At 47.3% G+C, this 24736-nt stretch overlaps 1 protein-coding gene across 8 annotated transcripts in view; it reads right to left on the bottom strand.

The window, feature by feature from the left end:
* Positions 1 to 24736, bottom strand: part of GPR161 (G protein-coupled receptor 161) — a 111747-nt gene that overhangs the window by 10015 nt on the left and 76996 nt on the right. For 3 of the 8 annotated variants that reach the window (XM_024989763.2, XM_024989761.2, XM_024989762.2), the window contains exons 2-6: positions 20585 to 21002; positions 9884 to 10608; positions 3440 to 3544; positions 822 to 938; positions 50 to 530 (exon numbers count right to left, since the gene is read on the bottom strand). In XM_024989763.2, the coding sequence (XP_024845531.1) occupies positions 130 to 530; positions 822 to 938; positions 3440 to 3544; positions 9884 to 10608; positions 20585 to 20958 (1722 nt within the window). In that variant the 5' untranslated portion in view covers positions 20959 to 21002 and the 3' untranslated portion in view covers positions 50 to 129. 8 annotated transcript variants of the gene reach the window in all.

Below are 24736 nucleotides of genomic sequence, written 5' to 3'. Positions count from 1 at the left end.
ACCGGGGTGGGGAGTGGTAGAAAAGATAGGACGAATTATGAACATCAACTCTGATACGGCCGATATTTATTTTCATAGTCAGCATTTCTGAAGAAATTACATCAAAGTCCCGGACCCCTCCATCACATCTTATTCAGAGGAAAAGAGATTCTTCCATCTGTGGGCAGCCTGGATGGCACTTCTAGTCAGCATATCCGGAAGGGAAACTAGACCCCAGGTTCCAGAGGCAACTAGAGTGCTGAGGGTTGAATTCAGAACAGGTGGAGCCAAAAATGCAGGAACTGGATTACAGCAGAACTCATTCCTCTCAGAGGACCCAAGTGCCCCAGCACCCTCAAGAGGGCAAGACCACTGAGGTGGCAGCTTCCCCTGCCGTGAAGTTGGAGCACTTCTTGGGCCATTATTTTCATCTTCCACACATGGAAGCTGAGGCTCAGAGAGGCCAAGTTCAGATTCATAGCCACACAGCATCCATAAGGGAAAGAAACTTTGGAGGGCCCAGAAACTGGTGTATCTAGTCAGGTAACTTCCTGAGGGAGGAGATGGGAATCAGCTCTGTGTGTGTGTGTCTGTGTGTGTCTGTGTGTGTGTGAGTGTGCATGCCTGTGCAGCCCACTGCTTGCCCAGCCTTAGATGCTATTTGCTCTGAGAGTTAGAAGCCTAAGGACTCAAGTGAGAGAGGTCAGGTTGGGAGTGACTTGGGAATGGGCAAAGGTGGAGCCCCTAGTGTGCTGGGCGTGGGGGCAGGCTCGGCTGAGGAATTTTCCTAAGATCCTTTCACTTCCCCATTTCCCTGAAGCCATCAGCCACAGAAACCAAACCTTTGATTTGTTCCACTTCATCTTCAAATGTCACCGAGCTCCTCCTCTTGGGTGGGCACGTGCCATGGAGAGGGTTGTCATCCGATGTGTAGTCTTCAAGTAGCATGACATCTGTTCCTAAAACCAAGGGCAAACTGTGCACCTCTAACTGGCAACACCAAATCCTCACGTTCTTTCCCACCCTCTCTAAACAGCCCTTGCCTTCCTCTCCCATTTATTCCAACCCACAACCAGGTGCATCCAACTGCCCTGCAGCTTTGTCCAGGACACACAGTGTCTCTCGTCCCATTTCAGGGAGTTTGCAGCCAGCCACTGGGGCTGCTTTTCAGGCACACCAAAAACAGCAATGTTATCCAAGTGGATGGGTTACAGCCAGAACTACATACTCAGAAGTGCTGAGTCAGCCAGACGTGGACGGGGGAAGGGGAGTCAGGCTGAGTGGAGGAGGGAGGCATTATTAAAGGGGCTTTGTGTTCAGACTGATTTTTCTTACAGTTTGAATTTCTATCATTCTGGTTAAAATATGCTGTGCTAAATAAACATATAAACGCTGAATGTGTAAAGTTCTCTAGGGATCAAAAAGGGATTGAAAAATATGCCCCTCAAAAAGTAGGGGGAAGGCAGAGAGGAAGGAAGCTCTATTAGAACTGGGTAGACAGGTGGGGAGGGCTGGGGAGGGGAGCAGGGCTGAGCAGAACCCTGACCCCACACTGGGGCAGATGTTGGGACTGGCCCTCCTCTGTCTTAGTCTCTAGCTTTCAACCCTTCAAAGCCTGGTGCTCAGCAAATTAGGAAGAAAGCAGAGCCAGGGGCTCTACAAGTTCTCCCGGAAAAACCTACACACGTGTGCTTCTCTGGCGGACTTTACAATATGGTGGTTACGCACACAGGCTCCCGAGTTGGAGAGATCTCAAGTTACTTAGTCCCTCAGCAGCCTCCAAGGTGTATAAAAGGGGGATAATTCTGTCTACCTCATAGAATTGTGAGAATTATGAGTTGGGATATGTGAAGCTGTGATGCAGTACCTGGAGCACAGCAGGTCCCTGGTCCGTGGAATCATCACTCACGAGGACACAGCTAAGAGCAGGGAGGCTGAAGCTCACATTCCAATCTGTGTGAGCCCAGAACCCAGGCTCTTTCTTCTGGCTACATGTTCCCTTACTCCTTTTCGCCCGGTCACCTCCTATTCACTCTATAGGTTTTCACATCACTTCCTCAGAGAAACTTTTCTAACGCTCCCATCCCCAAGTGCTCTCCCCCAGCAGGGACACATACCTGTCCGCTCTGTGTCCTCATGGCACTTGGCTTCCCCTCCCACAGCGCTCATCACTGTTATGACCTTTTTAAATAGCAGAACTACTGAGGTATAATTTGCAGCCCACACAATTTGCCTATTTAAAGCCGCACGAGGGCCATTCACCAGCACATCTCTAGAACATAGGGCAGTATCTGCTCAAGGCAGGGGCTTGGCAAGTAAACATCTGTTTAGTGAATAAACGTCCCTGCCTCTGGATCCCTACTGGTTGTCTGAGAAGAGGTAAGAGGGCCTGAGGAGCAACAGCGACTTTCCCGTCCTTCAAGTTACAAGAGGGACTTTGGCCTACAAGGGAGGCTGTGACCACTTGTTAAACCTTCTGGGCTGCCTGTGGGGGTGCATTCTCAGGGAATGTTCTGCCTCCAGGGGAAATGCTCCAAGACAGGAGGCCTGGTCTGGGTCCCTGCCCGTGGCCCTTTACCCTAGAATTCCGCAATACAGGCTCAGATGAGGAACCACAGATCAAGGCAGAGAAGGGTTTCCAAAAGGTTCCTGTTGGGGAGATGGAAGAGCACGGAGGGAAATATTCATGGCTAGCCTGCGGTGTTGAGGTCCGGGCTCTAGAACCCTGGGTTCATGTCCAGCACGTGGGATGCGGTGCTTCATCAGCTCTGTGAATGACCGATGGAGGGACATGGCCCATCACCGCCATGAGCCTCTCACCTCGTGCAGTGCCCCAGGTATGTGCTGGGGAGCACAGCGGCAGACTGTGACGTCACAGAGCCCAGTGCTGAGGGGGGAGCTCTGGGCTGGCACCATCCCCTGGGCAGCAGCTGAAGGGAGGGTCTGGAGGATACTGATGGAGATATGTTTCATCAGAGAGATCAAGTTCCCCAGAGGTAGATCTCAGGGCATGTAAAGACATGACAAGGGATAGAGGGACAGTGCCCAAGTTCTGGGGCAAATGGGGAGCCTCAAAAGTTTAGAAAAAATTGAGTAGCTTGTCTGAGATAACACAGCTCTCAAAAAGCCAATTCAAGACTGAAAACCAAGCTGGTTGACTCTGGAGCCTGCTCTGGCCGGGGGTTATTATAACTCACATAACAATTCATGATCATCTGACATTTTAACTTTGAAGGCTTTCACTTAATTTGAATCTCACAACAACCCTGCCTGGCAGAGAGAACAGGAGCTGAGATTCCCATTATACAGAAGAAGAAACTGGGGCACAGAGATGCGGAGAAGCAAAAAGCCATGACTGGAAACCCAGACTCCTGACTGTCACCCCCTACACCCTGGGAGACGTCCCTCCCGCCCACATGCTCCTCCTGGAACCGGAAAATGCAACAGGTGAGAAGCTTACCTGAGTCCTGAGAGCAGCTGAAGCCAGTGTCCCCGGTGCTGCTGCTGTTCCCCAGGGGTTGCTCGCCTGCCATGAGGGCCGTGAGGTGTGGGGACAGGCCCAGGTCTGCAAAGCAAGGTCAGCACTGACTGCACACTCACGCCCAGTCCCTCTCTCCTGTCCACCCTGTTCTCCCTGCAAAGGGTGCTCTCCATCCACTGAAGACACGAAGCTCTTGGCTGCCTTTCCTCCAGGTCACCCCTTGTTCTTATCCCAGGGAGTCTGTGACAGCATTCACTGGGTCCTACCAGAGAGGAAGAGCTCAAGACAAATGTCAAACACCAACAAGGCAGGTGGGAGAGAAAACAGTGAACAGTCCTGGGAGATCTTCCAGTTACCACAGAATGGGTGCTCCTTTAACTTCCAAGCCTATCTGAATACCAAAAGGTAGGTTTTTTAGAAGAGGCTGAAACCCCCAAGCAAAGAGGATGTTTGTAGGTTGGAAGGTAGGGGGTGGGCCATGAAACTGACCCAAGAAAGGACTGAGGCTGGCAGCAGGGAGGCCTGGAAGGAGACCCCCAAAAGCTTAAGGATTGAAGGCTCGGAGTCTCTGGGCAGGTAGGGCTCAGTGGAAGGACTCTACAGGAAGCAGTGGGTCCCGTCTATGGCTAGTCCCAACTCAGGCTCTGGGCACCTGCCCTCCATGCTGTCAGGAGAGCAGACAGAGTGAACTGGGGGACTCTGGCCTTAGTGACACCAGGCACAGGGCCACGTGGTAAAAACTGAGGGAACAATGAGGCTGCCTAGTTAACAGTGGGACCCCCACCCACTGCCTTACTCAAGCTGGGCGGGGGGCCAGAGATCTCGTCCCCTGGGAAATCCAACCCGTCAGAGAGAAAAGCCCCACAGAGCCCAAGAGCGGGGCGCCCTGTAGAACGGCCCCGCCCCTCCACCCTTCCGTCTACGTGCCATCTGCTTCACTGCCCAGGGTGTCCCAATCCCTTTTCAGGGCTGCCTCATTAACCAGAAGGGACAGTGAAGATCAGGAGACATTAAGGAAAAGCACTAGCAGAGATGGGGGGACAAAAAAGGAAGGAATAAAAAAAGGATCTGCAGGAGACAATGCAGGGAGTTTAAGAAAACAAAATTCCAATTGGGTGTCCTCAGAAAATTAAGAAGATAACGAATCTATAAACAAAAGTGCTGGAGGCCACAAAGACCATGGAGGCAACAAAAAGGCACTCTTAGCAATTAAAAAACAGCACAAAAAGTCAAACTCCTTCCATCTCCTGAGAAAGACCTACCTGCCACGAAGGACCTGCCACGACAGACCACCTGAGTCTCCCCGCAGCACGCTTACAGACAGGAGAGGCCTCTGCCTATGCTTTCATCATAATTCTTCAAGGGAACAAGGTGACTCTCCTTTCTCTTTCAGAGCCAAGGAGGAGATGGTGGGGGTTGGGGTGGGCAGCCCATGCAGACAGAGCTTCTCTTTTCATGAAACGTGCGGAAAACACTTTTGCAAAGAGCTGCTCCCTCTCCTGGGGGTTTGTGTAGGGGGCTGGATCCAGAGAAGATTCCAGACGTGATCACCCACCTGCAGGGTCTTGGCCTCAGAATATGACTATGTCTCAGCAGGAAGCCTGGCTTGAGGAGGGCGGCCTGTGGGGGAACACCCACTGTCAACTGGGACAGCTGAGGCCACAGTGGGCTTTGGACACATCTCTGAGGCTGTGGTGAAAGCTAAACATAAGTCCCGGTCTCCACCAGTGGGAGGACTCACTGGAACCAGGCCAGTGTGGCTCAGCTAAGAGATCTGGAAACAGGGCAGCCAAGTGGTGACTCTCTATTCTGTGTTTGTTCAGCATTTATCACTAGAGAATGGGTGCAGCAACCCAGAGCTTCTTCACATGAAGCAACAACACACTAGACTGGGCCCAGTCCAGCCCTTTTTTAAAAAAATATTATTTTTAAAGAAAGAAAGGAACAGGCACAAAGTGGCAGGCCCAGAGGTCAGATCAGAAGCCTGGCGCGGCCAAGAAAGCCACGCGTGCCTTTCACAGGCCACAGGAGCAGGAGTGCCGTTCTGGGGTGAAACTGGCACTCTGAAGCAACCAGAAGACCTCACAGTGGCACAGGAAAGGAACCTAGAAAAGCAAGCGGGGGAAAATTCAGAGGCCCTGGGCCTCTTACCCCCAGCCCAAACCTCACGAAGGCCTTGGGATGGGCCATTTCCTCTAGCAAATGGAAGTCAGTGTCCTTTTCTCCACAAGGTAACTGGGAAGGCTCTATCCCCAGTTTCAGGAACTTCGAGCATCAGGTGGGAGTGGCATCTGGAGAGGCCTCCCTCCACGCCTGCGTGTCAGGCCTGGTGGCAGTGCTGCCAGATGAGCGGCTGGCCCTTTCTCCTGAAACCCTCATCTTTGCTCCAACGCCTGCAGCCAACTATCAGCTTTGGATTTGTAGTGTGGCCTTCACTGGAAGGACTCATGTTGAAACTGAGACTCCAATACTTTGGCCACCTGATGCAAAGAGCTGACTCATTGGAAAAGACCCTGATGCTGGGAGGGATTGAGGGCAGGAGGAGAAGGGGACGACAGAGGATGAGATGGCTGGATGGCATCACCGACTCAATGGACATGGATTTGGGTGGACTCCGGGAGTTGGTGATGGACAGGGAGTCCTGGCGTGCTGCGGGTCATGGGGTCACAAAGAGTACGACACGACTGAGCGACTGAACTGAACTGAACTCCTAAGACCAAATGTTAGCATTTAGTGCACCTTTCAGCTGGAGAAGGCAATGGCACCCCACTCCAGTATTCTTGCCTGGAAAATCCCATGGACGGAGGAGCCTGGTAGGCTGTAGTCCATGGGGTTGCTAAGAGTTGGACATGACTTCACTTTCACTTTTCACTTTCATGCATTGGAGAAAGAAATGGCAACCCATTCCAGTGTTCTTGCCCGGAGAATCCTGGGACAGGGGAGGATGGGCTGCCATCTATGGGGCTGCACAGAGTGGACACGACTGAAGCGACTTAGCAGCAGCAGCAGCGCCTTTCAGCACTAGAATCAATGTCACTCCAGAGCTGACCTACCCACCATGAGGTGGCCCTGCCTGCCAACCCTCAGGGAGGCCAGAGATCTCAATTCCTCAGGGAACGCCATGGTAATCTGCTAACGAGCCTTCACAGGCAGAAAGTATTGCAGTGGCCTGGTGAGAGCTGGCACCCAGGGAAAACCTAAACTGACACACCTTTTCAGTTTGGGGCTAACAGTATGAGAAAACCAAAACTCATGGATTATGGGTGAAATCTACATATGAAATCTTAATAAACATGACTGCCTATGTAGAACTCCTGGCATCTCAGGGGCGGTAGAAAACTCCAGGTGTTTGTGGAATGCACTACACCTGCTCACAAGCACTGTGAGCAAAGTTTATAATTCCATGTACTGAATCCTTTGGTGAGAACTTTCCAGGTGCTCATGAAAATGGAGAGGGACAAAACCGAGAGCGGGCTTCTGAGTCTTTTCTTGCTGGCTTTGGAATGAATCTTATCACCCTTCTAATGTGCTAACAGGAGAGAGCAAGTTCCTTCTCTGAGTGTAAGAGAGGCAGCCTGAAGCAGGCTGGGTGGGTTTAGGCATCTGCTGCAGATGCAAGTCATGCCTGCAGAGGGCACCAGACCAGGGTCTGGTCACCGCCCTGGCTCAGGGATGCAAGGTGGAGGCAAGGGTTTTCCCTCCTAATCAGAAAGGCCATGGGTTTTCCTGGTATGACCAGAGTAGGATTCAGGGATGGGATGGGCACTGCATTCTGCTTTTCTTTAAAGACTCTTGCCAATGCTGTTGCCCACCTCCTAAAATCAGGACATCTGGGGAAGAGACAGCAGGGATGCCCCCAGCTCTGATTCAAGGGAAGGCCAACAATTCAGAACCCATCGTCCCACACGCTCTTCAGCCCAAAAACAACCCACAAGATTGCTTCTCCCTCAATGAAGAGACCGCTCACTGCCTTGAGCTTGCCAATGCAACCACAGCTGGTGTTTTCCATCTGTTCTCACAGCCTGACAAGCTCGTCTAGGATAATCCCAAGTGGCTCACACAGAAAATCTTGGCCCCCAAAACAGATGTTTCTTTTTATTCTATCTACCCTCTCCTCCTCCATTCTCTTTCCTCATTCTTAACGTCACTGGAATCGAAAATGTTTATTTTTTTTTGCCTGGAAGATAATTGATTTTACAAAGTCTGAACAAATAGGTTAATCAGTGAAATGAAACCAAACCCTGAATGTATTCCTCCTGGCTCACAATTCATACTTGGAATCATAGTCTTGCCAGTAGCAAGGGGTGGGAAATTCAGGAGCTAAAATACTGGGATCCCAAGAGATGTTTTTTTCTCCTATGGTCAAAATAAGGAGGGAGGTTCAAAAGGGAGAGCATATATGTATACCTATGGCTTATTCATGTTGAGGTTTGACATAAAACAACAGAAGTCTATAAAGCAATTATCCTTCAATTAAAAAATAAATAAATTTTTTAAAAGTCCCAGAATTTCTTCCTTTCTCAAGAAAAAGCATGCCATTAGTCCACGAGGTGAATTAGTGATGCTGGTTTGCTGCCACATGGAGCAGATCTCCTATCATCACTACTCCAGAGTACTCATAATTAAGAGCTGTAATTTTCACTCTCTTGGGAGGGGAGGTGGAAAGCCTATTTCCTGGAAATGAAAAATTAACTCAAGCAGTGAGTTGCCCCAAGTCATCTGGCAAGAGACTGGAACTGCACTCTGAACCACATGGCTTTTTTCATGAATATGATCTGATAAGTGCCCTCAGAGTCCCCCTTCCAATAGCTCATCCAGGTGACAATCTCCCTCAAACAACAGAGTGGTAACTTTGGAGGCAAGATCCACCAACGCATGCTACAAACAGTGGGTGAAGGCTGAAGGGGAAATAGGACATTTTCATAACCTCTAAGTATCTCCTCTGCTGTACTTACTAGCGACAATGGAAAAAACAGTGAATCTACAGTGGGGAAAGCTGCCAGACATCAACCTAACTGTATGGACTGAAAGTGTTCCCCCAAATTCCTATACTGAAGCCCTAGCTCCCAGTGTGATGGTATTCGGCAGTGGGCTCTTGGGGAGATAATTAGGTTTAGAAGAAGTCATGAGGGTGGGAGGACCAGAGAGCTTGCTCTCTCCTAACCCTCCACCATGGCAGGACAGAAAAAGAGGACAGCCAGGGAGAAAGCCCCACTGGAACTCAACCACGTGCCACTCTAACTTCAGACTCCAGCTGAACTGTGGAAAAATGAATGCCTTTGGTTTAAGCCATGCATTCTCTGGGATTTTGTTGTAGCAGTCCAAGCTAAGACATCAACCAAGAGATCAAGAATAAAATTAGCTAGTAATAAGACCTACAGATATATGTGCCCCTGGTATGCTTACTAGGAAGAGCACATCACCGGCCCAGCATCCTGCCAAAACGTAACCTTGAGGACACATCAGTTACACACAGATTGAGGGGCCGTCTACAAAATCCCTGAACAGAACTCTACAAAAGTGTCAAGTCAGGGAAGATAAGGAAAGAACAAAGACTTGTTAAAGATTGAAAAAGACAAAGGAGATGTTACGGCTGAATACAACATGGGATCCTGAACTGGATCCTGGAACAGAAAAACGACATCAACAGGAATATAGGTGAAATCTGAGTCAAGTTTGTAGTTGTCAATAGCCATGCACCCATGGTGCTATGGTTAGGCAAGATGTTAGCACTAGGAGAAGCTGAGGGGATGGGAATTCTCTGTATTGTTTTTCCAACTCTTCACTGACTCTAAAATTATCTCAAAAGAAAAAGGTTTAAAAAAATTTATTCCAACTAGAGTAATTCCTTTGGATCTCATCAAAGGGCATGGGACTGTGTTCAGAAACTTAGCTCTGAAATCAATTATCAGATGGAGGAGCAGCTTTAACACATATCACATAGCAACATTTCAGTGACAGAGTGGAGGCTTGCCCTGAACACATCCTGAATTACTAGGGATGGCACAGTAAGGAAAGGGCTTACTGTGAGGAAAGGGCTCAAGGAGGAGTATGTCTAGTAGGAGCAGCCGAGGAGGGAAAAGAGCACTTCAAAAAGGACTCTGCTTCAATGAACACTGAAAGGAGAAGGTAGCCTAGTTCAGTGCTTAAATTCTTTTTTTCTCCAGATAGAAATAACTGTACATTCCAGGCCAGTGGGCCATGGCTGGGGTCATTGAACTCGTGTCCTCTGCCCTACCCAGCTTGGGAAATCTGCTTGGGAATCACTGGGATGCTCCTTCCCCAAAGGAAACCTGTGCTTTAAGCCCCGAGGCTGCAGTCAGTCTGAGATCTCACCCATCAACCTGCCAGAGTGTCCAAGAGGACCATAGGCTATACCTATGGGAGAGTGGGCATCCCTTTGCTGACAAGTTTCCAAGTTACCTGTGATCCTATTGGAAATGCTGAAGAGCCTAGACGTCCTCTGCCGCTGTACAAATGGTTCCCGGTAATACCGATCCCCAAAGCACATGCCCAGGAGTTCCTTGCGCACCGTCTTGTTCCAGAGTCCATAGATCAGAGGGTGGCAGATGGCACTGGTAAAGGACAGCCAAGTGGCCCAGGTCTCCAGGGTTGGGGAGACACAGTTCTTCCCCCAGAGGGCCTCAGAGGTGATGACAACCATGTAGGGGCCCCAGGTGACCATGAAGGCACCAATGACCACCAGGATGGTGACGAGGGCTTTGCACTGGTTGGCCGAATAGACCACGCCCTGAAAGGCGCTCTTCCTGCTGCCCGAGGAGGAGGTAGAGGTGCTGGAGTTCTTCCTCCCAGTCCTCTGCACGCCCACCTCCACAGTGACCACAGCGCCACAATGCACCTTGCGCGCTTTGACCCTGGCCACTCGGAAGATGAAGCCATAGCACACCAGCATGACCAAGAAGGGGAGCAGGGCACACCAGATCTGCCAGAATGCAGTATAGCCAGGCTCCCGGTGCCACGCGGCCACACACATCCACTTGAACTCGTCAAACTCCACCGATGACCAGCCAAACAGAGGTGGCAGGCAGCCGATGAGGGAGTGGAGCCAGATGTAGGCAAGCACCATCACAGCCCGGTTGCCTGTGATCTTCATCGGGTACGCCATGGGATACAGGACAGCGTAGTAGCTGGAAAAGGGATGGAGGGAGGTGAGAAGAGGCAAAACAGAGGAGAAACACGCCAGGATGGACGCCCACTGCTTTCCTAGGTAGGCAGTCTGTTGTATTTCTCACTCCACTCAGCCACAGGGTGAATACTTCTAAAAGTAGCACCTTCTCCCAACCCCCCTGGACAAGTCACAGACTGGCCACATCACGCAGCCCCGTGGGACTTTTCATCAGAGAATGAGCGTGTGCCAGGAAGGACACAGAGCTCAGGCAGCTCTGCCGCCATGCCAGAGTCCATTCATTTCGGGGGTGTGGCTAGTCTTGAGGCATCTGCGGGAGTTCTGAGGAGTCATGCCTCAAACCAAATCACGTTTGTGTTTCTAACATTAATCCTTTTAGATCAGTTTTCAGAGGGTTCTCAGAAACCAGAATAACTTCTAAGCATTACGGGGTTCATTCATTCAACGAACTCAAGGCCTGCCAAGTGCCAAGCCTTGTGCTATGCACTGGTGTGTGCGCTCACTTACTAAGTTGTGTCTGACTCTGTGACCCCGTGGAGCAGAGCCTGTTAAACTCCTCTGTCCATGGGATTCTCCAGGCAAGAATACTGGAGTGGGCTGCCATTTTCCTCCTGGCTATGCACTGGAAATAACAGGTAAAAAGATGCAGAGGGAGATAGGCAGAGAAGCAGAGTAGGAGGCTCTGGAGTGGAAAGGGCTACATTTAATCCTCCCAAATGTTTGAAGTGCTGGACAATATGGTCATCTTCATCTTACAGATGATGACCCAAAAGCAGAGAAAGGATAGATAATCTGTCCCAGATAAGGAAGAGGAAGAAACAAGATAAAAATCCAGGCAACCTGACTCTATAGTCCCCAACGCACAAGGCAGCAATTTCCTGCAAATCCTCTTGTTCTGGAATCCACAGACCAGGGGTGGTGGCTAATCCCTTAGCTCTGTGAAGGAGGGAGGCCTAGAGAGCTACTGATTCACACTGATGGGGCCTTGGATCAAGAGTGCAGGATCAGGGCAGACTTCTTGGCGGAGATGGCACATAAACACAGGTCTTAAGAGATCAGAGGCCCTGGTCCAGGAGCAGATGAGGCAGAAAGCCAGCCTTGGCCAGGTGCAGAGGTGCACATGAGCACCGCCTGTCAATGCAAGAGAAGTAAGAGATGTGGGTTTGATCCCTGGGTCAGGAAGATTCCCTGGAGGAGAGAATGACAACCCACTCCAGTAATTTTGCCATGGAGAGAGGAGCCTGGCAGGCCTCCGTCCATGGGGTCACAGAGAGTCAGACATGACTGAGGCGACTTAGCACGCATGCACTGGCTCAGCAGGGAGGCTGCCTGTAGCTCAATCAGGAGGCAAGGAGAAAAGGTGGGGCAGGGAGACAAGGAGCCTGGGGGCTGGGGAGCACTACGCCCTGCTGGCCAGCTGAGTACTGATGCTTTAACTGGGGTGAGTGGGAGTATTAAGACCATGGGGTTGAAAGTAAATCACCACCCTCCTGACTCAGACATTTTATCCAAAGCAAATGCTGTTTACTGATGGGGCTTCTGCATGAGGCACCATGTGGAGGGGCAGGGGCGACCACACTGACGCCACCTGGTACAGACAGGACCACAGGAAACGGCCACACATGGCCTGTGAAGCCACTTTTTCCACCAGGACCTTCCTGAGTCACCCCTAGGCACTAGCAGCTCAGCGACAGGGGCCACAGCCTGAATTGCCACCAGCTGCCTGGATAAACTTCCGTGGAGGAGCCGCCACCTCAGTCGACACCTCTGTGTAGACTGTGTAATCAGTGGCAAGACAGGCTGCCGGTCTCAAGTCCCGAGGCCCTGCCAAGGTCTAGCCTGGAAAGAGTGCTTCTGAGTGTGAGGCCTGAGGAGAGGAGACCGTAATTACGGGATCGATCACAGAAACTCTGCACGCTGACTATGGTAAAGCAAGTCCTGTCTTACGCTGACCTCTGGGTTTGCATCTTGCAAAGGCCCTGAAGCCACAGGAAAGAAGCACGCCTTTGGAGCTGAAATTCCTGGGTTCAGGTGGTGATTCTGCTGTCTACTAGCTGTGTGTCCCTGGGGAGTTATCTAACCTCTCAGAGCTTCAGTTCCTTCACCTGTAAAATGGGAAACAGGATGGGGATCAGGTCTTAACACTGAGAGAGAGAGGATGTCAGTAATTAGTCTCCAAGGGAGATTGGGAGGTCCTGCTCTCCTGTTAGTCTTCAAATAAATCGTGGATGCAAGTCTGGTTCAAGGACGGGATGTGCTAGAATGGGGGAAACAGCTGGGTGGTGCCTCTCTTTAAACGGCAATAGGGACAGAGCTGGGTCTTTGTCCACTGACCTTTCCCTCTTCCTTCTTTTTGAAAAATCAATTAATTATTTGGCTGGGTCAGGTCTTAGTTGCAGCAGATGGGATCTTCACTGAGTCATGCGGGATTTTTCATTATGGTACACGGACTCACGGACTCTCTAGTTGAAGTAAGTGGGCTCAGTAACTATAGTGCAGGAGCTTAGTTGCCTGCAGCATGTGGGGTCTTTGTTTCCTGGCCAGGGATAGAACTTATGTCCCCTGCATTGTAAGGCAGATTCTTAACCCCTAGATCATTAGGGAAGTCCCCCTTTCCTTCTTGAAGACAGAATCTTCATTCTGTTCCTGCAAAACTGCTGTGACCACAGGGGACCCTTGGCTTTTCTGAGCACCAGGGGATGAATCAGGCCATGCTGATGGTATCCTACCTCTTTCCAGGTGACCAGCTGAGGCACTGACCTGTGTAACAACATCTGGCAAATGAAATGTGAGGGGAGTTTGCTAGGGTCGGATTGCGGGCACTTCCAGGAAGGTTTTCTTCACTTAAAAAGAAACAAAGCAGGGATTTCTACTTTCCTCTGCCCATTTAAAAATCATGCAGGCCCTCTGACCTCAGACAATACTTCAGGGGCAATACCTGGGTGTGGGAGGCCAGGCCCGAGGAATGTGAGCTGTCCTGGGCTCCTCAGATGAACCCTGTTCAACCAGTCATAAAAGTCATCACAATTAATAAACTGCCCTCTGAACATGTCCTCTGGCTGTTCTCAACACCAGTCAGGATTATTATTCAATGGTAACATTTCTTTGTATCACAGACTATCTAGAGTGTGGAGCATGTACCAATGATTTCTCCCAGCTGAATCCCAGAGGCCCCTCAGGGTGCAGGGGGTTGGTGCTGGCTCCTGAGGGATCAGTTTCCTAGAATCAGAAGAGCCCCTGAAAGGCCAGAGTGCTGCCTGTATACACCACACCCTCCAGGGGTTGCTTTGGTTTTAAGGTTTTGGGAGGCAAAATTTATATACATTGAAACGCACAAATCTACTACACCTTCATCAAGATATAAACATGCCAACATCTGTCCACAAACACACAAAAAATGGGTTTCATTGATTTGAAACTTCATTTTTTAAACTTAAGCTTCATTTAGGCCTAGTTTGCAAGCTCAAAGGAAAATACAGAACAAAGGCAACTCCCTATACCCTGCAGGTTAAAATAAGCCAAAATGGAGGGTTTTTTCCTTTGTTTCTCATACTCTTAACTGTCTTCTGAAATGCTCTGTCTTTTCTCCAACAACTCATCTTTAGACAGGAGCCCAAGCACCGCTCTTGGTCCCGAAAGAGGCTTTCGTGATGTCACCTGGAACTCTAAAGCTGTAGTGACCACAGGGGCTCCAATGCTTAGCTCTCTTGGAACGAGACCAATCACTTAGAAAACAACCCCTGTTTTTACAAGAGGCTTCACTAAAAACACAAACAAAATCTAAGCCAACTACAGCTACCTTGGAGTGAACACGTTATATTATGTTGAAAAATCTCCTGACAGCACTATAAGTAACCATCCCACAATGCTAGTTACTTTCTTTTAAAATACTATTTTAGAGCTGAAGTTTCATTCACTCCAGTCCAGAATGAAAACATAAATATCCTAACAGGACCTTAAACCCTGACAACTTCAAGGCTAAGCCAGAGGTGACCACATTGGACTTATTCATAGGGAAAATCTTCCCAGGTCGAATGATGTTCCCCACCTGGATGTGCACCCACACTGCAGGTTTAGGACACTGACATCTCAATGGTGAATTTCACTCCAGCCAACTATTCTCTTTATGCTCTACCTTTGCTCTCTCATCATGGGGCTACAAGATGGACTTTTTTGGCTCATCTGCCAACCAGGCTCATGGATTTCTTTAGGTACAGTTCGTAGGGTTCCTAACTGAGGACACATGTCAATATCAGGAGACGATGGGGGTTGTCACAACCAGGAGGTGTTACTGGCATTTAGTGAGCAGAGGCCAGGGGTTCCCCTCAACACCCTACACAGAACAGTTTGTCACAACAAAGAATTATCTGGTGCAATGTGTCAATCGTGCCAAGATTGACAAACCTTGAATTAAATATACTGGTTGGAAGAGATGATTGACAATTGACTGCATACTGTATGCATACTGTATTAATGGTTAAGAGCCCAACTTCTGACCCCTTGGAATTGGACAAGTCACTTAATAGCCATGAGGACTTGGGCCAGTTTGCAAAACTGCACTTTGCTCATCTGCAAACGGAGTCTGATAGAGTTGTTGTTTAGCTGGGATAAATGTTAACAGCAGGGTGCCGTGCCTGGCTCGCAACTAACAACATTTCAGTTGAGCTCATGCCCCCTACCCTAGCTTTCCTTGACTTTCTTAAGTTGTCCCCATCTCTCTGTCCTCCCCATCCTCTCTCTCACTCCTCTCTCCTCACCTGTCTTTTCCTACCACCTCCTCTTGCTGGTTTCCCTCTCCCCCTCTCACTCCCCACCCCCTCCACCTCTTTCTCCCTTTTTCTCACTCTGTCTTTTTTCTCTCTCACCCTACTCCACACACACTGTCACATACACAAGAGCCGCGTCATTAGGTTTCCTACATAAAAGGCAAATATGCAACCTCCAAAACTACTAACATCCAGGGGTGTGAGAAGCGGTATTTGAAATCCCGATCAGATGGTAATCATTTATATGAAGAGATCAATTAGCCGGTCCAGTCAATTTGTACTTTCAGCCACACAAGTGAGCAATAATAAAAAATAAATTGCACCTGCCAAGAAAATATTTGAAGACATCACAATTTATAGCACTAAATATAAATATATTATAGTCAAAGATCTGGGTAAAGCACTGTGCTGGCCAAATCCATCTTGCTGTGCCTGCAGAAGGAAATGAACCATTTTCCAAAGACAACCAGGCCTTGGTGACTTGTTATCATAGTGAGGCAGAAGTCCTTTCTTAATTTATAGTTCTGCCCCTGAGTCACGGGGGCCCAGCTTGTAGGGTCCGGGGTGCCTGGATTAAAGCTGTAGTGGGGTGACCGTGACGTCAATTTGTTCGTATACTTCCTCTGATCTCTGGCTATGTAACACAGACCATGCTTTTTCTGCCTTGCTCCTTCCTCTGTGTTCTCACAGTACGTTAAACACACTGGCATTATATATACCTCATATGGTCCTGAAATTACCTGGCCACATGTCTCTCCCCCTGCACTGTGAAATCCTCCATGTGCTTCTTCAGCTGCATATTCCCAGCACCAACTGTGTCAGGCATACATTAGGTACTCAATAAATTGTTTATCAAATGAATACATGGAGGCTTTTATGTAGGAAACCTAATGATGCGCCTCTTGTGTATATGACAGTGTGTGGGCGGGGAGTAGGGTGGGAGAAAAAAAAGACAAGAGCACGAGAAAAAGTGGAAGGGGCCCTTGCAATCCGACTCACTGTTAGAACTTAGCTCAAATGCCATCTTTTCCCCACCCATGGGCTCCAGAACCTACCATCAGATTCAGCGGCGGGATATGTGATCTAGTTTTCTGACCAGGGATTGAATCCAAGCCCCCTGCATGGGGAGGGCAGAGTCTTAGCCACTGGACTGCCACTAAGAGTCCTCAAACCACAACTAAAGAGTTCGTGTGCCACAACTAAAGATTTTGAAAGCAGCAAATAAGACCCAACACAGCCAAATAAATAATTTTTTTTTTTTTAAAAGCAGTGGCAGTGGGAGCTGTGACAGTGCTTATTTCTGCTTTGTGTTCACATCAGCACCTGTGGGTCAGCCTCTGCCAAAAACCCAGGGACTCCTGGTCAGCAGAGGCTACATCTTAGTCATGCTGTATCCTACCATCTGGAGATTTAGTACAGACCCTTTCACAAAGTAGATATCCAGCAAATATTCCCAGCATCAAAGAATAAAGCATTGAAAGAGACAAATTCTCTCTCGTTTGATGCATTTGGATGACATGATTCGAGAATCTGTCATGCTTGCTGGTGAAAAAACGTCTCACTCTTAGCCTATCTAGGTCTCAGATCCAAGTAAGCAGCTTACAGCCTTCAAGAGCTGCCACTATTTACTGAACATCTATGTACAGAGAGCTCTGTGAGAGGCATTTAAAACTCCCCCACTTTGCTCTTGAGCTGTTGGCCCCCACTCCACCTTCCACAGGACCCAGGACCCAGGACCCAGAAAGGGATATTCCAAAAGTAATGATTTTAAAAAAATAGAAATTCAAACAATAGTCAGATCCCATTCCATCCCACTGCCAAAAAAATCTCACTTATGTCTGTAATGCTGATCATCAGTCTTGATTAGGATGCTGATAAGCGGCTACTGGAGTGAAGATCCATACAGCCTTCTGAAGGGGAGCCTGCCTTTCACACATCAAGAATCTTGAAAGTGTGTTTACTTTGAAAACACAATTTCACAAACATACATCTTTTTCAAACGTGCTATTATATAAAATAGAAAGCTAACAGGGGACTGTAAAAATAAACTATAGTCCATCCAGAGGATGCAATACCATGTAACCACTAAAGACATGTTCTCAAAGGACATTTGCACATGGGAAAAATGCTCACAATCACACGTTAAGTGAAAAAGCGGGTCACAAAACCACAATGCTTGAGCCTATTTTCTAAATTTATAGCATACAGCCAAAAATCCCTGGAGGCAAATATGCTAAAAATGTAAACAGTGATTGATTGCTTCTTATTAGTAGGATTATGGATATGTCTATGTCTACGGATATGTCTTGTTGCTATTCAGTCACTCAGTTGTGTCTGACTCTCTGCGATCCCATGAACGGCAGCATGGCAGGCTTCCCTGTCCTGAACAATCTGCTAGAGTTTGCTCAAACTCACGTCCATTGAATCGGTGATGCCATCCAACCATCGCATCCTCTGTCATCCCCTTCTCCTCCTGCCTTCAAGCTTTCTGAGCATCAGGGTCTTTTCCAAAGAGGCAGCTCTTCCAATGAGGCTTCAGGTGGCCAAAGTATTGGAGTTTCAGCTTCAGCATTAGTCCTTCCAATGAACATTCAGGACTGATTTCCTTTAGGATTGACTGGTTGGGTCTCCTTGCAGTCCAAGGGATCTTCAAGAGTCTTCTCCAGCACCACATTTCAAAAGCATCAATTCTTCAGCACTCAGCTTTCTTTACTCTCACAGCCATACATGACTACTAGAAAAACCATAGCTTTGACTTTACAGACTTTTGTCAGCAAAGTCATGTCTCCACTTTTTAATATGCTATCTAGGTTTGTCATAGCTTTTCTTCCAAGGAGCAAGCGTCTTTTAATTTCATGGCTATAGACACCACACACAAGTGATTTTGGAGTCCAAGAAAATAAAGTCTGTCACTGTTTCGACTTTTTACCCATCTATTTGCCATGAAGTGACGGGACTAGATGCCATGACCTTAGTTTTTTGAATGGTGAGTTTTAAGCCAGCTTTTTCACTCTCCACTTTCACTTTCATCAAGAGGTTCTTTAGTTCCTCTTTGCTTTCTGCCATTAGGATAGTGTCATCTGCATATCTGAGGTTATTGATATTTCTCCTGGCAATACTGATTCCAGTTCAAGCTTCATCCAGCCTGGGATTTCGCATGATGTACTCTTCATAAAAGTTAAATAAGCAGAGTGCAATATACAGCCTTGACGTACTCCTTTTCCAGTTTTGAACTGGTCCATCATTCCATGTCCAGTTCTAACTGTTGCTTCCTGACCTGCATACAGGTTTCTCAGGAGGCAGGTAAGGTAGTCTGGTATTCCCATCTCCTTAAGAATTTTCCTCAGTTTGTTGTGATCCACACAGTGAAAGGCTTTAGCATAGTTAATGAAGCAGAAGTAGATGTTTTTCTGGAATTCTCTTGCTTTTTCTATGATCCAACAGATGTTGGCAATTTAATCTCTGGTTCCTCTACCTTTTCTAAATCCAGCTTGTACATATGGAAACTGTCAGTTCACATACTGTTAAAGCCTAGCTTGAAGGATTTTGAGCATTACCTTGCTAGCCTGTGAAATGAGTACAATTGTGTGGTAGTTTGAACATTCTTTGGTATTGCCCTTCTTTGGGACTGGAATGAAAATTGACCTTTTCCAGTCCTGTGGCCACTGCTGAATTTTCCAAATTTGCTGGCATATTGAGTGCAGCACTTTAACAGCATCATCTTTTATGTTTTGAAATAGGTCAGCTGGAATTCTATCACCTCCACTAGCTTTGTTTGTAATGTTTCCTAAGGCCCTCTTGACTTCAAACTCCAGGATGTGTGGCTCTAGGAAAGTGATCACACCATCGTGGTTATCTAGGTCATTAAGACTTTTTTTGTATAGTTCTTCTATGTATTCCTGCCACCTTTTCTTAATATCTTCTGCTTCTGTTAGGTCCATACTATTTCTGTCCTTTATTGTGCCCATCTTTGCATGAAATGTTCTCTTGTTATCTCTCATTTTCTTGAAGAGATCTCTAGTCTTTCCCATTCTATTGGTTTCCTCTACTTCTTGCATTGTTCACTTAAGAAGGCTTTCTTATCTCTCCTTGCTATTCTTTGGTACTCTGCATAGAATGTATATACAACTCTGCATGATATGTCTTATTTTACTCTATATTTTCCGTATTATTTCTATTGTTGGTGGGGAAAGAACATACTTGGAGAAGTCAGCTGACGGCTTCCCTCATTCTAACCCGCCAGTTACAGAGAACCAGCAGGAGTCTGGCCTCGGGCCTAGTGGAGGCCTGCACCTTGGGTGGACCATCAGGCACCACTTATTGGTTCAAAACCTGATTCTAAGGGAGCCAGGGGACTCGTGTCACCCAGTGATGACAGCCCTGGTGAGCAACCTCTGTGCTTCCCCTGACTCCACGGCTAGCTCTCGCCCCAATTCTGTAAATCAGACAGAATCTGAATCTCCCCTCTGTTTCTGTGCAGTTGAACCCTTGCCTGGGATGAACAAAGTGACCACTGGCAAAATCCTAAGAAAGAAGATGACTCTACGGGTTGGAAACTTGTTGTCAAACCCTGTAGGACTTGCACAACCAAATCTGACAGCCCAGCTCACTATCTGGAAGAACCTTCTAGGGAGAGCTGAGGGCTGTTTCTTGCTTTTAGAGACACCCATGCCACCGGAAGGGAAAGCTCAGCTTTTGTAAGGCACACACTGTTTCTTCCGGGTAGCACTGTCTTTATTCCCTCAGTTGTCTTCCCTCCCCTGCTCTCATTTCCATCTGGGACAGGCCCCTGCAGTGCAGAGGATGGAGAATATTTCCTCTTTAGGCTGCCCTGGTGCAGCTCTGGCCCAACCTGAGCAAAAGAAAGCAGGCAGCACTTTGGGGAAGAACTGGATTTGGGACCTCCTTTGCCACGCCACCTTTCTCAGTTTCTGTCTCATCTGTCAACTGAAAAGCAGAGGTTTCTAGAACTTTTTTTAAGTATTGGAACTTCTTTTAAAAAATAAAACTATATGCAAGCTAGATCAGATAAAATCAGAGGTGCTCTGGTTGAGGGGATGAAAGAAGAGGAAAAACTCTGCTTTCTCACCCTCTCCAGCACAGCCCCTGGCACCCTCCAGAGGAACTGAAGCAGCTCAGAAGGCATGATCTCTGAGGATCCCCCTTGGCCCACACTCCTAAATCCTTCAGTTCTCTGTAAGGCAAGCTTACCGGTCGACAGCGATGATCCCAAGGGTGAGCATGCTGGCTGAGCTGATGAGCAGGTAGAGGAGGGCTGAGAAATTGCACCAGACCACACCGAAGATCCATTCCCTCCGAATGGAGCTGGTCACCACGAAAGGCAGCACCAGTACAGACAGCAGGAAGTTGGACAGGGTCAGGCTGAAGACGAACTTGTTGCTGAGGGTAAGGAGATAGGACTTCCTGTACAAGGTGATCACGATGACCAGGTTGCCCAGGCAGACAAAAACGGTGATGATGACGATGGCGACGAACTCTGTGACGCCGCTGCCCCCTTGGTCACTGGCCCCCTCGGTGAGGTTACTCAGCTCCTTCCTGTGGCCGAGGGAGGAGTTGAGGCTCATGGTCAGTGTACCTCAGCAGGGGGTGGGCAGAGCATGCTGGACGACTGGAAAGACAAGCCCCGGGGGCAGAAGAGGAGTCATCAAACCACAGCATGTGTACTTTACAGAGGGAAGCCAAGGCCCCCCGGATCCTCGTCCTCATGCAAGCGCTACAGAGGCAGCCCGTTTCCTACAATCAGCTCTTCATGTGACTCACTGTATCCCCTGGAACAATGCATTCTCCCAGTCTAAAACCTCCTATCCATTCTCCCCAGGACCAGTGGTTAAAAACCTTTAGTGTACTCAACAATCTCCTGCAGTACCAGCTCAAAGAGCTGATTCTTGGGCTCCACCCCTAAAGATTCTAGTCCCAGAGAACAGAGGTACAGCCTAGGAGCCTGCATTTTAGACATGCACGGGACAGGTGATCTGGATTCAGTTCACATGGTTTATGTGGACTGTTGCTTCTGGACCCCTGCAGTGCAGTGTGGACCCTGAACCAGCAGCATCAACATCATCTGGTGCTTACTCAAGATGCAGAATCTCAGGCCCACCTCTGAATTACCAAATCAGAACCTGTGTGTTAATCCCACTCCTGGTTTGATTCCTGTGCCCATTAAAGTTGGACGATAAGATTATCATAGGGATCAGTCTCCGATCTCTAAGCAGGGTTTTAACAAGTACAATTCATACCGAGACATTGCTGCTGTTCTCATCAGTCGTGAGGATAAAGGGCAAGGAGCCAACAATAAAGATACATGGATAAGAGGATAAGAGTTTGAGGCCTTTGCCCACAAATACCATTCTCGACAAGGGGCAGTCCCTGCTCTCAGGATGCTGGCTCAGGTTTCGGCAAAAACTCAAGGTTGACATATTTTAACATCAAATCCTACAGACAAATGTTTCTCCAAAATTTTCATCTACTTTAATTAGCCAAAAAATCCCACAGATCATTTTCCCCACCTGCTTTTATTCCTGACAAAGAGAAGACACCAGAAGGGAAGGAAAGATCGCTTTCCACGAGCCACACAGCAAGAACCCTGGTGCCTAGACTGCCTACACAGCAGCAGCCCATGATCTCCACTTGACCAGAACCCTCTGTCCAGACACCTTTGGCCATAGGGGGCTGGTAGGGTAAGGAAGGCAGTCCTTCCCCTTCCCAGCAGCCCTAAAGGTCAGTTTAGAAAGTCTCCCTTTACAGCAAGCCTCATTCATAGGTCACAACCACAGATCCTGCCAGCTTGAATGGCATCAATTAATTCTCATCCCACCTACTCTTGACAGCCTTCAAATATTTCACACATGACTTGCTTTCTTTTCTCCAGATTAAATCTCCAGGCTCCTGATGTGACTTCTGGACTCTTTACTAAGCCAGACTTCCTCGGTTTCTCACCAATTTCAATGACCCTATTGATTTGTGGTCCCCCGAACTGAACATATCATTCTGGATATCTGGTAAATGGTGAGCATAAAGGGAAAATTTTCTCCATCATCAGGATAATCTTCTACTATAGTTCATTCTAAGAGTGCATTTTCTTTTAGCAACTGTTATCTGTTAACTGTTGGACTTATACAAATGTGTGGTCAATTAAAACCGAAGGTTTGTTTATACACATATGAGTTTATGTAAAGGCACGTGTCCTCAGGCTTGAACTAATGGAATTAGTGTTTTTAAGCCTAAGTACAAAACATCATTTTGTGCATTTTGGTTCATATTTCCAGGCTGCTAAAATATTCTGAATTTTGATTCAGCTATGCAATATGTTAGGTACTCCAGTTTTGTGTGATAAATATACTTTATAATTATGCCTTCTATTTCTTTGTTAGCTTATTTTTGGATTTTATTCCTTGAGTTATAAATTTTGTTCATTCTTATAAGTAAATTATTAACTGGTTCAATCCCTGGGTTGAGAAGATCCCCTGGAGAAGGAAATGCAAGCCATTACAGTATTCTCGCCTGGAAAATCCCATGGACAGAGAAGTCTGGTAGGCTGCAGTCCATAGGGTCTCAGAGAGTCAGACAGGACTGAGCAACTAAGCAAATCTCAAATAAAGGTCCTATAAGCATGTTATACTTAACTGTATAAGTGATAACACTGCAGTAAAGAAAACAAATTCTGAGCCATTAGACAAATGACAAAATGGGAGAAAATACTTAAAACGTATATCACAGAGGACTAATCATTCTAATTCATAAGGAATTCCTAAAAATAAAAAGGTAGAAAGTGGGTAAAAGACATTTTTTAAAAAATGGCAACTATATGAGATGATGGCTGTTAACTAAATTTATGGTGGTAATTGTTTTGCAATATGCACATATATCAAATCATCATGTACATCTGAAACTTATACAGTATTATGTGTCAAATATATCTCAATAAACTTGAAAAAAGGCATACACAGAGAGTTCACAGAAAAAGATACACTAATTGTCCTTAAATGCATGAAAAGATGTTCTCTTTCATTCAAAATAACAGGAATGGACACTAAAATTACACTGAGGTACTATCTCTTTCCTTTCAGGCCAGTAAAAATTCAAAAGTTTGGCAACTCTGTCTGTTGGGGAGGCTGTGGGGAAGCAGGCATTCTCCTACCCTCCACATGGGAATGCAAAGTGTAAAAACTGAAGGGAGGAGGATCTGGTAATACCTAACAAAGCTACATAGGCACCCAAGCTTTGATCTAGCAATCCCATTTCTAGATATTTACTCTGAAGATATAAGTTCATAACATAAAATAATAGATATGCAGGGTTATTTTATTAAGGCAGTTATTAAAAAAAGAAAATGTTTGAGAAAAGGGGAGAAATAATAGATTTGCACATTAAATATACATAAATATATGTGACTCAGACAGTAAAGAATCTGCCTGCAATGCAGGAGGCCTGAGTTCAATCCCTGGGTCAGGAAGATCCGTGGAGAAGGAAATGGCAACCCACTCCAGTATTCTCACCTGGAGAATTCCATGGACAGAGGAGCCATGGGGCCGTAAAGAGTTGGACACGACTGAGCAACTTAACACATTTTCACTCTTCATATTTAATTATGCAAAAAGAAAAGTAGGAAAGATAACCAGAAACTAAGATACAGATGGAAGTAGACTTCTCTAAGTATGTTTTTACAGTTTTGATTTTTTTCTTGAAAGGCAGATTATGTAAAAATTTATTTTATTTACGTATTGTTGACTATGCTGGGTCTTTGTTGTTGTGTGTGTCTTTCTCTAGTTGCAGAAAGCAGGGGCTACTTTTCGTTGCAGTGTGTGGGCTTCTCACTGAGGTGGCTTCTCTTGTTGCGGAGCACAGACTCTAGGCTGCTCGGACTTCAGCAGTTGGGTCACGTGGGCTCCTGGGCTCTAGCGCACAGGCTCCATAGTTGTGTGCAGCAGGCGGGATCTTTCCATATCAGGGACTGAACTAGTGTCTCCTGCATTCTTTACCACTGAGCCACCAGTGAAGTCCCACACTTTCGATTTTTGAACCATGTAAATATTTTACATACTAAGTTAAATAAAAATGTATATAAAAAGTAAATGTATCAGTTCAATTCAGTTCAGTCGCTCAGTTGTGTCCGACTCTTGGCGACCCCATGAACTGCAGCACTCCAGGCCTCCCTGTCCATCACCAACTCCTGGAGTTTACCCAAACTCACGTCCATCGAGTTGGTGATGCCATCCAGCCATCTCATCCTCTGTCGTCCCCTTCTCCTCCTGCCCCCAATCCCTCCCAGCATCAGAGTCTTTTCCAATGAGTCAACTCTTCGCATGAGGTGGCCAAAGTACTGGAATTTCACCTTCAGCATCA

This window comes from Bos taurus, chromosome 3 (assembly GCF_002263795.3).
Source record: "Bos taurus isolate L1 Dominette 01449 registration number 42190680 breed Hereford chromosome 3, ARS-UCD2.0, whole genome shotgun sequence".
Lineage (NCBI taxonomy): Eukaryota > Metazoa > Chordata > Mammalia > Artiodactyla > Bovidae > Bos > Bos taurus.
Note: the sequence above shows the minus strand (reverse complement) of the source record. Positions and strands in the feature narration are given on the sequence as shown.